The following is a 16,043-nucleotide window of genomic DNA, read 5'->3' as shown; positions in this document are numbered from 1 at the left end:
TTATACATAAAATAGTAAACCATGTCAAATTTTGATAGCATTCTATTTTACACTACAACTTGAAATTTTTACAACTTAGTAAAATTTTGAGTTTACAAGGGTCTTACACAAGCTGGCATAAGACGTGGCCTCGTCGTTTGCCACATCTACTAAAAGTTAACACCGTCCAATTTTAAGGACTAATAGTAAGAGTTTCAAAACTATGAGGACTAAAAACCATCAAAGTTTCGAGTAGGGACTAAACCTAAAATCGTGTGTATTTAAGGGATGAAAAATATATTTAACCAAATATATTTTAACTTGTGGGAAAAAAATATTTTTCTGTTTTGTATTATATCTATAGTACTTTCAAAATATATTACTAAACATTAATTTTAATATTTTAAAATATATTAAAATTCATTTTAATATGTCAAAATCATTGTATTTTGAAGACACTTGTTAAGAATAAGAAAAAAAAGATATCGAACTCGATTAAATACATGAAAAGATTTGACAAGAAATTGCATTTTCCAATATACACCTAATATAAATTCATAAATGATGACTATGGTGATAGGAATGGTAAGTCTGAACTAACAATTATAGGTACATTGGTAACTGGTGTGCACTGCATAAAATTAAGAAGAAAAGAACAAACATTAAATCCAGAATGGGAAGATGAAATTAGTTATGGTTGCTAATTCTGAACCACATGAAGTGAAGCTTCACATGAACACATGCATTGCATATGCATACTGCATGTCGTCTTCTCACTTGTATCAATTCAATTCACTCCATTTCAAGAGTGGGGATGTGCTGTGCCCATTTGCTTTATTCATTCTATAATCTTCAATCTCTCATCTCTATCACCAACCTTTTTAAACTTTTAAAAACTCTCCTAATGAACCATTTTACACAAAAACATACAAATCTCACCCACCAAAATAATTCACCTATTTCTTTATCTTTTATATTCTCCATACTAATAGTAGTTGTAGTCACCAAATCTTGATGTTCTTCACCGACACACCGTCATCGAAGTTTAAGATGTTATATGATATTCGATTATCATAAGTTTTAGTGAATATTTTAATTATTACACATTTTTTTTTTCAAAAATAGTTTGCTTTTGGAGTAATATAATGCTTCTTTTGATTTTGATTTTCTTTATATATGTCAACCATAATAATTTTATTAATGTATAATTAAATATGATTAATTTTTCGAAAAATAATTACTAGTAAGAAATAATATAAGAGATGAATTCAATTCATATATAAGAGATAAATATTATTTTTAACCCAAAATTTAAAGTAATGAGTTCTATCTTAAGTTAATCATGTATAACATGAAGACTTTAAAAATATAAACTTATCAGAAACAATCACAGGTAAATAATCGTTTCTGATACCATTTATAGATCTTTTAAAAAGATAAATAATATTAATAAGATATAAGTCAAATTTACATACGGATTGGGAACATCTCTAATACAAAATCTTAAAATATACTTTATGAGTCTTTTCTTACATGATAATCAATTTTTTTTACTTTTACTTAATGCAAAATTTAAACTCATTTAAATTTCTAACAAAATGTAAACATTATTCTTAAATATTTATTAACACTATTTTTGCATAACTCCCAAAGTTCAACAAGTTATATAATAAAATCAAAACTTAGGTAAATATTTATATTAATAAAATATAAAAAGAAAATAAAAGAATGGTACAATGACATGCATTCATAAGTTTGAATTGAAATGTGTTTAGATAGTTCAAAAAGACTTAATTACATGTCTTAACATCATGTATGTATGTTTCACCACTTTTGTTACCTATGTATAACAATTTTATAAAGAGAGTGATCTTGGTAACTTTTATCCATTGGAGTACATAAAATTACAAGAGTGTGATTATTTTATAACAAGAATAATATGGTTGTAGTGATTACTGAAAAAAGAATGACAATAATAGTGGAAGTAATGAAAATGACAATTATCAATAATAAAATAGTGGTAAATCATATAACTTCTAGGTGATTCTTCTTTCAAGATAAAAGAATAAATTTTCCTTCTAAGTACGTTGATTAACTATTAATTGAAAAACAATGACTCACCTATATATATATATATATATATATATATATATATATATATATATATATATATATATATTTAAATCAATCAAGTTCATACATCCAATCAAAACGCAGACTATAAATATTCAAAATTCCCTCCAATATATGAATGTCAGCATCACCTCAGAACTTTGACAAATGGTTTTTAAAGTAAAAATATTTATAATGAAGAAGAAAGCGATATATAGAGCATTACGTAGTATTCTGTTATGTGAGGTGTGAAGTGATCATAATTTATGGCGTAGCATGTGCCAAAACATCTTTAAAACCCTTCACAAACAAATATCCCTTTCAAATTACTTCCTCCGAAGTTAAATAAAATAAATAATTTTTTAAGTTTTTTCTCAAAATTATCATTAGTTTTTACTTTTAGTAGCTTGATTTATCAAGTTTCAGAACAAAAAGTACTTTCCTTTTTATATAGAAGTTCATTTCTTAATAGATATTAATTAATTTTAATAATTGTTAATGTAACATGTCTTAGTTATATTTCCCTATCGATAAAGTCGTTGTTATGTGCTAAATGGTATTAAATCCGAAAACTAATTTTCCATTTATGATCTTCATTGCATGTGGGGATACTATACTTTTTATCTTTCAATTATTATGATGCAGCCACGTAGGACCACACACACACACACACACACACACACACACACACACATATATATATATATATATATATATATATATATATATATATATATATATATATATATATATACCCTTTCCATAACGTTGTTGCCTTGTCTTTGGCTATAAAGCACCTTTATTGACGTGATTTTCAGGTAACAAATTCATAATGGAATACAAGCAATGTTTTCGCTCAACATGCTTGTCCTCAACATTATTAATAACATTTTACGTTCAATCTAATATTAGGGTCGATCGTTTTCCGATCAATTATTTCGGTATCTTCTTTTTATTTTTAATTCAAAAACTAACGTGTCTAAAAAGATAAAAATGAGAAAGTTAAATATAAAAAAAAATATTTATAATTTATTATCTAAAAAATTTGGGTTGAAAGTAAATAAATTACTTATATAATCCAGAATTAGACTTATATTTTATTATTATTAATTTTTTATATATATTTATCAAAAAGATGTATAAATAATATAAGAATATATTATCTTAAGTTGAAAATGATGGCATTATTTATATAAATTAAATTCGTGTTTCATTATATTGTTAAATTTTCCTAATATATCTTTCTAAAATACCCATATTTTTTTGTTATTGTTTTTTATTTAGAAAGCTGTTATTAAAGTGTTAAAGCATGCGGTTGTCTTTAATTAGAATTCAATTAATAAACCATAAATGCGAAGTTATACCTATCATTTAATTTTACTTATCTGAGTGTTTATTACATCATTTGATTAAATAATTAAATGCAGCATGAGAGTAGGCTATATCCTGATGAAAAAAAATAGTAAAATGAGAGAATAATCATAAATGCTCTTATTAATTTTTTCGTATGGTAGGTATTAAATAGATTTGCATTTTCAAGACATTAAATGTTTTATTAAATACATTTAATAGTAGTAGGAAAATGTAATATTAGTCAACTCATAAAGTAACAAAAAAAAGGTAATCGGTTGAATTTTTCATTTTCTACATAAAAAGGTTAACATTATATATTGCCATAAAAAAAACATTACTAAACTCAATCAATTTTCTTAATTCCCATTATTTAAATCTTAATCAGTTATCTTTATTAAGTATGGTATTAAATTTCCAGTCTCCTTATAGCCATGCAATTTGCCATTCACTCTGTGGCAAGGGGCATCCCACATTAATGATTTATTTTGAGTTTCCCTGGCTTGCCGTCAAAGTGAAAGCAGAAATCTATTATGGTGTGAACCAGAAGAAAAGCAATTAATTCAAAGTCAAGAAGACAAGGATTTTAAATTTAAATTAAATAAAAATAGAAAAAAGACAAATTTTTATTTTTACTATTTTTTTACAAGTTATTATCATTGCTTAAGAATTATTTTCTCCCTACATATAGTAGTAATTATCCCTTTTGTCTAACTTTGGAGGAAGAGTAAGGAGTAGTTAACTTGGAAAATATTGCGTATCTTATGTTAAAAAGGTATTGTAAGAATTAATTTCTCAATTAAAGTCAATTACTATTATATGAATATATAATACCTCTTATGTACCAAAAATAATAAATTTATTAAGGAAAGTATAATTATTAATCTGTTGGACTTTCAAAATATAAATTTAGTTTTACTTATATTAATTAAGAAATGTTTTGGTGAAGAATGGTAATTACATTAAAAGTGGAGCCCATTTAAGTAATATAGTTTTTGAAGCTTAGTGTCAGACTCTTTCCACGTTCCCGCACTCACATCCATATCCGTTTTGAAAAGTAAAGCTTCACACTCATTTCAAATTCACAACTTATTATAATGTTCAAATTAATATATATAATTTAATATTTCATATATTATATTATTTTTCCATTTAGTTTTCTTTCATAATAATAATAATACTAAAATATTGTTTGGCCTGTTAGATGCAAACGGTTTCCCGAAGAAAAGAATTAAGAATATTGGAAGAGTAGTTAGTTGCGTCGCCAACTCATCGGAAAAATTTGAATTTCTGGGCAGAAAGAAAAAAAAGGGATCATCACCACCAACAACGACAACAAGGACAAAGTTAAAAGTTCCTGTTCTGTTTTCAGGAACACGATTTGCAACGTTAAACGTTTTATTCCGTTTTGCAAAGAACAGAGCAGAGCAACACTCGCAATAGCGAATTTTCCCAAATTGTTGCTGTTCGGTGTTTCTAACCTTTTTTTTCTCTCTCCCATATTTTTTCTTTTTTGGCTTTCTCTCTCATTCTCCCTGTCTTTGAGACTCTGAGGAGGTTTGTTTTTGTTTCTCGTTCGCAACAACCTCAACCTCCTCATTCAAACCTCGTAATTTTCGCTTTCAGCCATGGAAACCTTCGACGTTCCTCGATTTGGCAAATGCACCTCTGGAGTTCGTTTTTGAAGGTTGTGTTGATTGCTCCAACGACCCTTTTCGTTCTTCTTCTCACCCTTTTCAACTTTATTATTTTGAACCACCTCCAGACAAGAAAATTTCATTTTTATTTTTCATTTTTATTGTCATTTTCCGCGTCAATTCTGAAATGGGTTGGTGGAATCAGGAGATGGGGTGTTGCTAATTGAAAAATCTTGAGTTGTCGGGTATGAGAGTTTCTGAATTTGAGGGAAGCGTTGTGAAATTTGGCTAATTTTGTTGATTGAGGTTTTCAAGATGATGTTATCAGCTACAATGTCTGCTCTATCGAGGAGTTCGCTGGAGGAGATGCTTGAGTCGCTTCGCAAGAGAGACGAGGAGGAGAGACCGAAGGACTTGCCGCCGGCATTGCCGTCGCGGCCGCAGTCGAGGGCGCGGTTGCCTCCGGCGAGGAGGTCGTTGCCTCATAACTTCAAGGTTGATGGCGATAATGATCAGAAGGGGCACAAAAGGAAGGGTAGTTTTGGGTCCAAGAAGGTCAAGTTGCGTGTGGAATCCCCTTATGCAGTCATATCAGAAGAGAAAGTGAGTGAACAACCATCATCTCCGGTTCCAACTGCGAATGATTCTTCTACTGATTGTGAAGCTCCTCCTCAGTCTGAGGAGTTGGAGGATGATAACGTTGCTTATTTCATAAAAAAGGTAATTGGGACTTGAAAAAGTTTATAATCATTAATGGTGATAAGTAATAACTGGTTAATTAATGGGTTGAAGTTTTAACAGCGATTCTCGGTGCTTTAAAATCCTCAGTTTGTTTTCAGTTGTCTCTTTTTGTGTGTGTTATGTTTTTCAGTCAGAAAGATAAGCTTTTGGTGTATGGATAAAAGCAATCAGCTTGAATGAAATGTGGAAGTTGGTGTTTAAAAAATCTGTAATTTGTAATTATACGACTACTGCACAACCTTTTCAAAATTGCAAATAGAAATAGACTCCACTCGTCTGAATTAGATTGGAAATCTCTTTGGTTATTTTAATTGTTAAATTTTAAATTGACTGATGTTTAGATTCACAGATTTTATTTGTTTGATGTTTCATATTGGCAACACTTATGCATAGGTAAATTGTTCGTGGCATGCATAATGTACTTTCAGCTCAATCTTCGTTCTGTTTGTTGTGTTTCCCTAAGCCTCCCTACTTGTTGAAAATATGAAAGTTCTTTTGCCGCTTTTATCTATTTATATATCAGCATTGAGACATTGTTTATGCTATGTTTTGTCTGTTAAATTTCCTTTCTGTTTTTGGTTGTTTCCACAGAAACTTCATGTTTGGTGTAGGCAACCAAGAGGGAAATGGGAGCTGGGAACAATACAGTCAACTTCTGGAGAGGAAGCATCTGTTTATCTCTCAAATGGAAATGTGAATTTCTGATCCTTTTTTGTCTTTTAAAAGAGGTATTCATTATTGAATATGCAAAGTAACATGTGATTTGGGCCATTGAGTTGTTACTGCAGGTTTTGAAAGTAGCCAGGTCAGATCTCCTACCAGCTAATCCTGACATTTTGGAGGGTATTGAAGATCTTATACAGCTCAGTTACTTAAATGAGCCTTCAGTTCTTCACAATCTTCACTATAGATATGCTCAGGATATGATTTATGTAGGTCTGCTGCTTTGGCTTGTTTTTCCTACCCAGTTGATTATCTTTCTATTCTCATATGCTGCTTGTACTCCTTGTATGCAGAGTAAAGCAGGGCCAATTTTAATTGCACTCAATCCTTTCAAAAATGTCGAAGTTTATGGAAATGATTATGTTCTAGCTTATAGGCAGAAACTTACCGATAGTCCTCATGTTTATGCTTTGACAGATGCAGCTTACAATGAGATGATGACAGGTGGATGAAATTACTATTTTTTGTCCCCTTCTTGAACCGTATAATGTAGTTGTCTGATTTAAAGTTTCTGTTTGCATATTGTACATTGCAGGTGAAGTAAATCAGTCTATTATCATAAGGTTAGCACTCAGCACATTAGGCAGTCTATTTCTTGTGTGCCTCTTAATATATGTTTCTGAACTCAATATCATTAAAATTTTATACCAATAAGATGGTATAACCACTGGTATAATTGTTAATTGGTGTTATAAATTTGTTTACAGTGGTGAAAGTGGAGCTGGGAAAACAGAGACCGCAAAAATTGCTATGCAATACTTAGCTGCTCTTGGTGGTGGCTGTTCAGGAATAGAAAATGAAATCCTTCAGACAAATTTTATTCTAGAGGCTTTTGGGAATGCAAAAACATCTAGGAATGATAACTCTAGCAGATTTGTGAGTTTGCATTTCTTTTCATTGTAGTGAAAGGAACTTACTCCTCTTGTTCTTGTTCCATAAGATTTCTTTTGTGGATTTGTAACTTTGTGGATGTTATATACTGGCTGAGCAGTGTAGTTGATATATGTTTACAATTTGGCACAGGGGAAGTTGATTGAAATTCATTTCAGCACAATGGGGAAAATTTGTGGTGCAAAAGTTCAAACTTGTAAGATTGCTCCTGTTAAATTTTACAAAAAATTAGCTCTTTTCTATATTCTTTTTCTTCTATTGTGAATTTACTCACCTGACTTATTTGTACGGTTTTGTGTTTCTCATGTCAATTCCTAAATGCTATCTTGAACAGTTCTGTTAGAAAAGGTAATTTGTGATACCCTATTTGAACAATAGCGTGAATCTGAAATATTATTATTCTTCACTTCTGAAATCATCTTGTCTCTTGTGGCCAGTCAAGAGTTGTTCAACTTGCCTTGGGTGAGAGGTTATATCACATATTTTATCAACTTTGTGCGGGATCTTCATCCAAACTAAAAGGTGCATTTTCGAGGCAATCTATCTATTAATTTACATATTTGTATACTTCTGTGCATCTGAGATAATCCATTTAAATTTTGTTGACTGTTATTCTCCCTTATTATCATCTGCAAAGATATCCTCTGCCCTATAAACTTATTTACAAATTTTAAATGGATTGTTCATTTTATATTGAATTTCATTGATTCCAATTTTTTGCATTTGAAGTGATAAGTTGCCTTCTCATTGTGATAAACCATATGGAATTATTTTCTTTTCCTGTGCAGAAAGACTGAATCTTAGGGCGGCTAGCGAATATAAATATCTTAACCAAAGTGACTGCACAACAATTGATGGTGTTGATGATGCTAAAAAGTTTAAAAGGCTGATGGTATATTATTTTACCACTCAGTTTTGAACATTAGTTTCTTTAATGTTATTTACAGCCTCCTAAGATCTCATGTCATTTTTCCTCCTTTTAAATGTGTTTTTCCCCCAGAAAGCATTGGATGTTATTCAAATGTGCAAAGAAGATCAAGAGCTAGTTTTTAAGATGCTGGCTGCGATATTATGGTTGGGAAATATAGCATTCCAAGATAGTGATAATGAAAATCACATTGAGGTGGTGAATGATGAAGGTAATGGTTTAGGTGTACCATGTGGCCAGGAATATGGTCTAAAAGTCTATAAAACACTGAACTATCCTCCTCCCTTGATTCATATTATCTATGACTAACATGGTAACTTCAGTTACTAATTATGACTTTTGTTTCAACTTTCTCTTGGCAGCTGTAACGAATGCTGCTGTGCTAATGGGGTGCAGTTCTCAGGAGCTAATGACAGTGTTATCTACCCATAAAATCCAAGCTGGCAAGGATACTATTACCAAGAAATTGACCTTGCGGCAGGTCTGAGTATTACTTGAACAATTCAATTGATCAGTTTTTCTATTTCCTAATTGTATTATACTATTTTATATTTTATTATATCTAATTTTTTTATTCTATATTCAGGCAATTGATGCAAGAGATGCAATAGCAAAATTTATATATGCAAGCTTGTTTGACTGGCTTGTAGAACAAGTTAACAAGTCACTTCAAGTAGGTAAACGGTGTACTGGGAGATCTATAAGTATCCTTGATATTTATGGATTTGAGTCATTCCAGGTATGCAGTTTCTATTAGCATGTTTATTCATGTTTAATAGATTCTTTTCTATTATTCCAATTGTTTATTAATTTTCTTTGCAGAATAACAGCTTTGAACAATTTTGTATAAACTACGCCAATGAGAGGCTTCAACAACATTTCAATCGGCATCTGTTTAAACTTGAGCAGGAGGTCAGAAAATATGTTAAACTTTGGTAAATAAATTGTCTTTATGTAATGTATAAGGTCTAAGTATATTATTTCTGTGTTTAAGATTCTTGGTTGCTTTGATGGCTGGTATGTTTGTGTCTTTCATTCAAAAGCAATAGTGTGAGATGCAAATCCATAAATATAGTTTGTGTATGTAAAAGGTGTTATTACTTTTGTTATCTTTCGGGGGATTTGGTCATGTCAAACTAAAATTTCTCTCGACAAGAAACCTTTGATTTACAAACCATGGATCAATATAATCCCGGGTTGGTGACTTACCTGTCTGAATCACTATGTTGTTTACTTCAGTACATTGTCTGTCACATGATGGAAGAAAACAACCATAATACAACAAAAGGCTGGTGTTGCATCATTTGCTAAGTGTGTAATAGTCTTTGGATGCTTCATTACAACATTGCAATTTACATGTTTCAGGACTATGAATTAGACGGTATTGATTGGACTAGAGTAGAGTTTGAGGACAACCAAGTGTGTTTGGATCTCTTTGAAAAGGTATTTAAATGTTTTAAGATTTCTGAAATTTTATAGCTATTCTTTTGCTGATCTTGAGGAAAACAGGCCATTTTTTTTTGTTTAGGTATTCTTTTCCTAGACAGTACTATTTTTTACACTGCAAATTATTTTCAAAATCATATTATGTTCGTGTCATATTGTTGGAGTTCAGTATTTTCATTATTTACTAGTTTGTCTAATGTGCAGAAGCCTCTTGGGCTATTCTCTCTGTTGGACGAGGAATCTAATTTCCCCAAGGCCAGTGATCTAACACTAGCCAACAAACTTAAGCAGCACCTGCACTCTAATCCTTGCTTTAAAGGGGAAAGAGGCAGGGCTTTTAGTGTCTCTCATTATGCTGGGGAGGTTAGTATCAGTTCCTATTGACCTTTGAAAGTTAGCTCCTCTAAAATCTATTGGTTGTGATTTTTAAAGTCAAATTGATAAATTTAATTGCTTCAAAACATACTTGGCTGAAGTTCTTAAAGTTGAATTATCCTTAAATTTACTGGTTTACGTATTGTGTTCGTTTTCAAAATAGTGCACCCGGAGTATTGTAGTATTAAGCATAAACCTACTACATTTGATGTTGTTATACTGTAAAAGTAGCATTACTGATAATTAATATCTTTGTAATTTGACTTGTTTAAACTAATATAATCATTTATAGCTTGTGTTTTGTAAAATTCTGTTTTCTAATGTGATTATTTAATTGTATATAAATATCTCTCTTTCTAAAACCTCCCCAAAAACTAAGCTTATTTTAGTTTCTTCCATAGCATGCAATTCAATATCAACACTAAAATGTTGGGTTGCTTTAACTTTGACGTGGAAAATTTTGACACAACTATCATTCTGATATTAAACACAGTTTTAGTTTTAGAGGAAAAAATGTTTCAACCAGAGTTTTTTTGTCATAGCCTGTTACGATCAATGTCTGCTTTATAATTTTGTTTTTCCTAGCCTGTCAGATATATGTAGAATGCATACCATGGAAGTCAATTTTGTATTTCTATTTCTGACTATTCGAATATCTGGTCCTCTATTAGGTTTTGTATGATACAAGTGGCTTCCTAGAAAAGAATAGAGATCCACTACCATCTGATTCCATTCAACTCCTGTCATCATGTAGCTGTGAACTGCTTCAGTTGTTCCCCAAGATGCTTAATCTGCCTCAGAAGCAATCAAATTACTCGCATGGAGGTGCTCTGGACTCAAAAAAGCAGAGTGTTGGCACTAAGTTCAAGGTATTCTTGTAGCATTACTTGAACTGGTTAAGCATCTTTAATATTTGGAAAGAAATGATTTCAATGTTGTTAATATGTGGTGATATACTCCCCTAAAATTATATGTAGTAAATGTACCTGAAGTTTAGGAGTATGCTGAGAAACAAGAGAAACACAATAATTTGAAAAAAAATAAGCCTAACGAGTCTTTTTGCTTTTAGGGTCAATTGTTCAAGTTGATGCATCAGCTGGAGAGCACCACACCTCACTTTATTCGCTGTATAAAGCCAAATACTAAGCAACTTCCTGGAATATATGAACAAGATCTTGTACTACAACAGCTCAAGTGTTGTGGAGTTTTGGAGGTTGTTAGGATTTCGAGGGCTGGATATCCTACTCGAATGACACATCAAGATTTTTCCAGAAGGTAGTGGTGAAACTCCTATTTATTTACTTTTATATTGAATAATGGGTTGATTTGTGTTCGGACATATGTTAGGTATGGGTTTCTGCTTGTTGAGGCGAACACATCTCAGGACCCATTGAGCATTTCGGTTGCGGTTTTGCAACAATTTAATATCCCTCCCGAAATGTACCAAGTTGGCTTCACCAAACTTTATCTTCGAACTGGGCAGGTATATGTCTGTAATTTAGTGTTGTGTTTGTTCAACAGATAAAGAGCCATGGTATTGCAAGCTGGATCACGCTTAGGGTAGCAATTGGATCCATTTTCCATTACTCATCCACATTTAAGTTCCTTTCTATATATCTTATTAAATTAATAGACTGAACGGATTGGATAATTTTTAGTTAATGAGAAAGAAAGTTGTCGACATGTTAGTTTGTCCAGTGGAGATTTAGAAGAATTAAGGAAGATTGCATATAAACAAATAAGAGATGTTGAGAATGGTATCTTGTCATTTGTGAGAAAATTAGGTATTAGGAGGTACAGATAACATTATTTAGCTATATTCAAGGGAGATTTTCCCTCTCCTTTTCTAGTTTCAGTTTGATTTTCTTTTTCTCAAATGATAAGATATCCTAGCCTGTCACAACCTTTCTTATTTATAGGAAATCTACCTAGTTTGTTTTAGATAAATTTAATATTAATTTATGTAATGGTTTGTCTGACTTAATATTTCCTCTGTTCTGGTTGAATGTACAGATTGGGGCACTGGAGGACAGGAGAAAATATCTTTTGCAGGGACTACTTGGTATTCAAAAAAGTTTTCGTGGTTATCAAGCTCGCCGTCGTTACCATGAGCTGAAGAAGGGAGTGACTACTTTACAATCATGTAATGTCTGGATATCAATACTAGTTTTGTTTGAGTTGGACGTTCTTATTTTATTCTATCTTTCGTACACACTTTTCTTTATTTTTATGCTCATTTTTAAGTAAAATATTTCCAAAAAGCTTAATTGATTGAAACCAAAAAGAAATATTGGTGCTTTTCACTTCTACTTTTGAAAATTAAGAACCGGAGGACCTTATTGATATGGATTAAGAAATTTGAGCGATTAATCCTGTGGCCCTAATAGTCAAAATTATTGCAATTGTTTGACTATAACCTTTGTTATAGTTTTTATCTGTAACTTAATTGCAATTTGGTTATATTGTAGTTGTTCGGGGAGAAATTGGAAGAAGGGAATATGGTGTTATGGTGAAGTCTTCTATGACTATTTCTTCTGAAAATGTTAAGGAGATGCTGGCAGCCACAACACTACAATCTGGTTTGTGTTTCTATTGTTTTGTTTGTCCATACCAGGGACATTGCATATGGTTTGCTTACTATTCATTTCCCTTCAGTAATTCGTGGATGGCTGGTTCGGAGGAATGCCAGTGACTTCAATAACTCAAAGAAAAGTCGTGAAAATGCAAGATCTAGGCGAAGGTCACGTGTGAAGATGCCCGAAGAAAAGGTACTTTATGGTGCATGTTTTCTCTAAATTTTTGGAAAACTAATTGATTTGGTTAATTTTCTTTTTGTTTTATGCATACAATGGTACTTGTTGGCGTTTATATCTTCTATCCAACTAAAAATCGCTTCATTTCAGAATTTCAAATCTGAAGTTGTATAATTTTCAGTTCACTTTCAAACCCGCCTTTTAATAGTATAAATGAGACTATTGTTGTATTAATAAACATAAGATTTTCTACGCGTGTTAAATATCTAGGTGTATGAGAACGCATATCCCCGTGTTCGGTAAGACAATTGATTTTTCTTTTCTTAATTCTCATGAATAATTTATATCTGTATTTGGTGGCATATGAAAGTGTATAAAGTGAGATACTAATTGAAAGGGCAAGATAAATTTAATTATGCTGGAACTTTTTTGAATTAAATAAATTAAATTTGAGCAATGCTTTTGATTGTTTGTTATATTAAGTAGAGATCAAGACGTTCTTGCTCAAGTATTTTTATGATTTAATCGGTAGTAATCAAAATTTTTCCAAGAGTTTTCTTTCTAGTCTTTTGCTTGTTATAGTGGTACAGCATCCCAGCCTTTTTGCAGAAACATGACTAACTCTACTCATTTGCATCATTTGCATGCTGGTCTAAAACTTAAAATCTGTCCGTACCTGCCTTGAGCATATTGTATTGCATTCGTCACAAGCATTCAAAACCTATTTTCCTTCTGCAATCAGATTTGCCATTGATGTAGAACGCTGAGCTTCGTGATTATGTGAACTTCCTAACTACTCAACTATGATGCATGGATATGATATATGTATTGGATACGATATGTATGTATCGATACATTTATTTTGAAAATATTAGGATACGACAAATGCGGTGATACATTTATTTTGAAAATAATAGAATACAACAGGAGACATACATATTTAAAACTGTATAAAAATTCTTAAAATATAATAGATATAACTGCAATTGTGCAAATCTAAGTTGAAATCACATTTCTCATATATTGTCAAAATAAAAAATTATAAATTTGTCTTTATAAAAGTATTAGTGCCTTATATATTAGATATTTCATTGAAGTATATAAGTATCCTGAAGTATCAGATACAAATATGTGACACATTGAAGTAATCAATTCATCATAACTACTCAACAATCCCAAAAATATCTCATTTCTTTTTTGGTTTAGCAGGATGTGCCAAGTGATCGGCTCCCGAATCTACCTGCAGCTTTAGCTGAACTCCAGAGGCGGGTTGTCAAGGCTGAAGCTACCATAGAGCAAAAGGAAGGGGAAAATGCTGAATTGAAGGATCAGCTAAATCAGTTTGAGAGTAGATGGATTCAATACGAGAAAAGGATGAAATCAATGGAGGATATGTGGCAAAAACAAATGGCATCTTTGCAAGTATGTTTTCAGCTCACAGAAGTCCTCAACTTCAAATGGAGGATATACTCGTGAATATTATTATTTTATTATAGACAAAGTTGGTTGACTTGCTCATTCTGCTTTCACCTCCCTGAAAACAAATGACTAGTATAACCAAACAACTGCACTTTAGTTGTCTGTGTCATTTTAAAGAGAAATTAGCAGGAACTCTTGTTGTTTGTTTCTAACAAAATTCATACCTAGAAATTTATTTTTTAACGGTGGTGATTTTTTGATTTATTATGAGTTTGTTGCAAACTTGTTTGCTGAAAGGTCTCATTTTCAAATATAGCTTAAAATTATACTGATCTTTCGGGTTGCAATTTCAATGCAGACGAGCCTTGCTTCTGCTAGAAAGAGCCTTGCTTCTGAGAATGCCAACAGTCAACATGCAAGACGTGATGTATCATCACCTTTACCCTATGATTCAGAAGATGCTATTTCCATGGGATCTCGAACACCTAGTGTAAGCACACCTTTGAAGTATTCTGCTAGCATTTCTGAATCTGCACTAGGGAGAGATGGTCATGGTGCTTTGGCTTCAGTGGGCCACCTTGCTAGGGAATTTGATCACCGTAGACAGACCTTTGATTATGATGCCAGAAATCTGGTTGAGCTTAGAGCAGGTCAATCTGCTAACACAAATTCCGTTGAAGAACTTCGGAAACTCAAACATAGGTTTGAGGTGTGGAAGAAAGACTACAAGGTTAGATTAAAAGAAACAAAAGCAAGACTTCAAAAGGTAGGGAATTCAGAAATGGATAAAAGGCGGAGATGGTGGGGGAAACTGAGTTCCAGAGCACTATAGCTAGCATTCAACTTCCAAATATTCTCTTTACCAAAAGGTGAATAACAGGTGAAAGATTAAGCAAAATGGTAAAATCATTGATGTCATAAACTCTTATTTTAGAAGTTGCTTCATCTGTAGATCTTATGGGAATATTTGATCAATGTTACTGTACTTAATTGGTGAAGAGAAAAATATGTATATCTACCAATTTTGTTACATGGAGAAGTTGTGTATAGTTGTAGACTTTAGGTTGCATAGTTGTATTAGTAGTGTAGCTTGCTGATGTATATGTTTTGTTGTGTAATGTAAAACTTAGTCTCTAGGATATAAATAGTAAGTATTGATGACATCTTGAATATCACTCACTATACAGCAGGGGAAAAGGAGATTCATCTTACAATGGCTATTTGGTAGCCTTTTTGGGGTGGTCAAGTTTTTTTAGCTGTTTTGGTCTCTTATTTTTCTTTTTCAAGTCAATTCATGGAACATCTGTTTTGTTTATCACATGCTCCCTTTTAGCTTTTGTTTTGGTCTTTTTAAGTTTCGCAAGTTTTTCATTTGATTTTCCATGGGAAATTGCAACACCCATAAAGAGAGATGAAGTGAAGATATTAAAAAAAAAATGGTAGAACTATTTAAGAACAAAATATGTTATTGTTAAATTTTAAGTTTAACTCAATATTAAAATTGATTTGTTAAGTAAAGTTTGCACTCACTGTGTATATTTTAAATTATATATTTTAATTTAATTTTACAAAATTAATTTATAAAATGATATTTATACTATTTATATATTTTAAATTGATTTTTATCTTTATATTCTATTTTTTAACTAGAATTTGAAATAAAAAATAGATGCCAAATGATAGATTTTT

At 31.5% G+C, this 16,043-nt stretch overlaps 1 protein-coding gene across 2 annotated transcripts; it reads left to right on the top strand.

The window, feature by feature from the left end:
* Positions 1–4,637: 4,637 nt before the first annotated feature.
* LOC108333948 (myosin-2) lies at positions 4,638–15,672 on the top strand. Of its 2 annotated transcripts, none has more exons than XM_017569476.2 (24): positions 4,638–5,798; positions 6,411–6,512; positions 6,608–6,751; positions 6,836–6,986; positions 7,078–7,105; positions 7,250–7,418; positions 7,566–7,629; positions 7,768–7,781; positions 7,871–7,955; positions 8,222–8,325; positions 8,434–8,572; positions 8,724–8,842; positions 8,948–9,100; positions 9,184–9,273; positions 9,727–9,804; positions 10,012–10,170; positions 10,854–11,051; positions 11,252–11,457; positions 11,530–11,665; positions 12,196–12,325; positions 12,651–12,761; positions 12,838–12,950; positions 14,145–14,357; positions 14,713–15,672. In XM_017569476.2, exons 1-24 carry the CDS (start codon positions 5,394–5,396, stop codon positions 15,184–15,186), a joined length of 3,585 nt encoding a protein of 1,194 aa, XP_017424965.1. In that variant the 5' UTR covers positions 4,638–5,393; the 3' UTR covers positions 15,187–15,672. The 2 variants fall into 2 exon arrangements, with proteins under 2 accessions (XP_017424965.1, XP_052726277.1); XM_052870317.1 differs by having other exon boundaries at positions 14,142–14,357.
* The last annotated feature ends 371 nt before the right edge of the window (positions 15,673–16,043 follow it).

This window comes from Vigna angularis, chromosome 11 (assembly GCF_016808095.1).
Source record: "Vigna angularis cultivar LongXiaoDou No.4 chromosome 11, ASM1680809v1, whole genome shotgun sequence".
Classification (NCBI taxonomy): domain Eukaryota; kingdom Viridiplantae; phylum Streptophyta; class Magnoliopsida; order Fabales; family Fabaceae; genus Vigna; species Vigna angularis.
This window is presented reverse-complemented; position numbering and strand designations above follow the sequence as displayed.

Coding starts and splice junctions, on each gene's coding strand:
- LOC108333948 (XM_052870317.1), top strand. CDS start 5,394: ATGATGTTATCAGCTACAATGTCTGCTCTATCGAGGAGTTCGCTGGAG. Junction 6,987..7,077: donor TTACAATGAGATGATGACAG/GTGGATGAAATT, acceptor TGTACATTGCAG/GTGAAGTAAATCAGTCTATT. Junction 10,171..10,853: donor TCTCTCATTATGCTGGGGAG/GTTAGTATCAGT, acceptor GTCCTCTATTAG/GTTTTGTATGATACAAGTGG.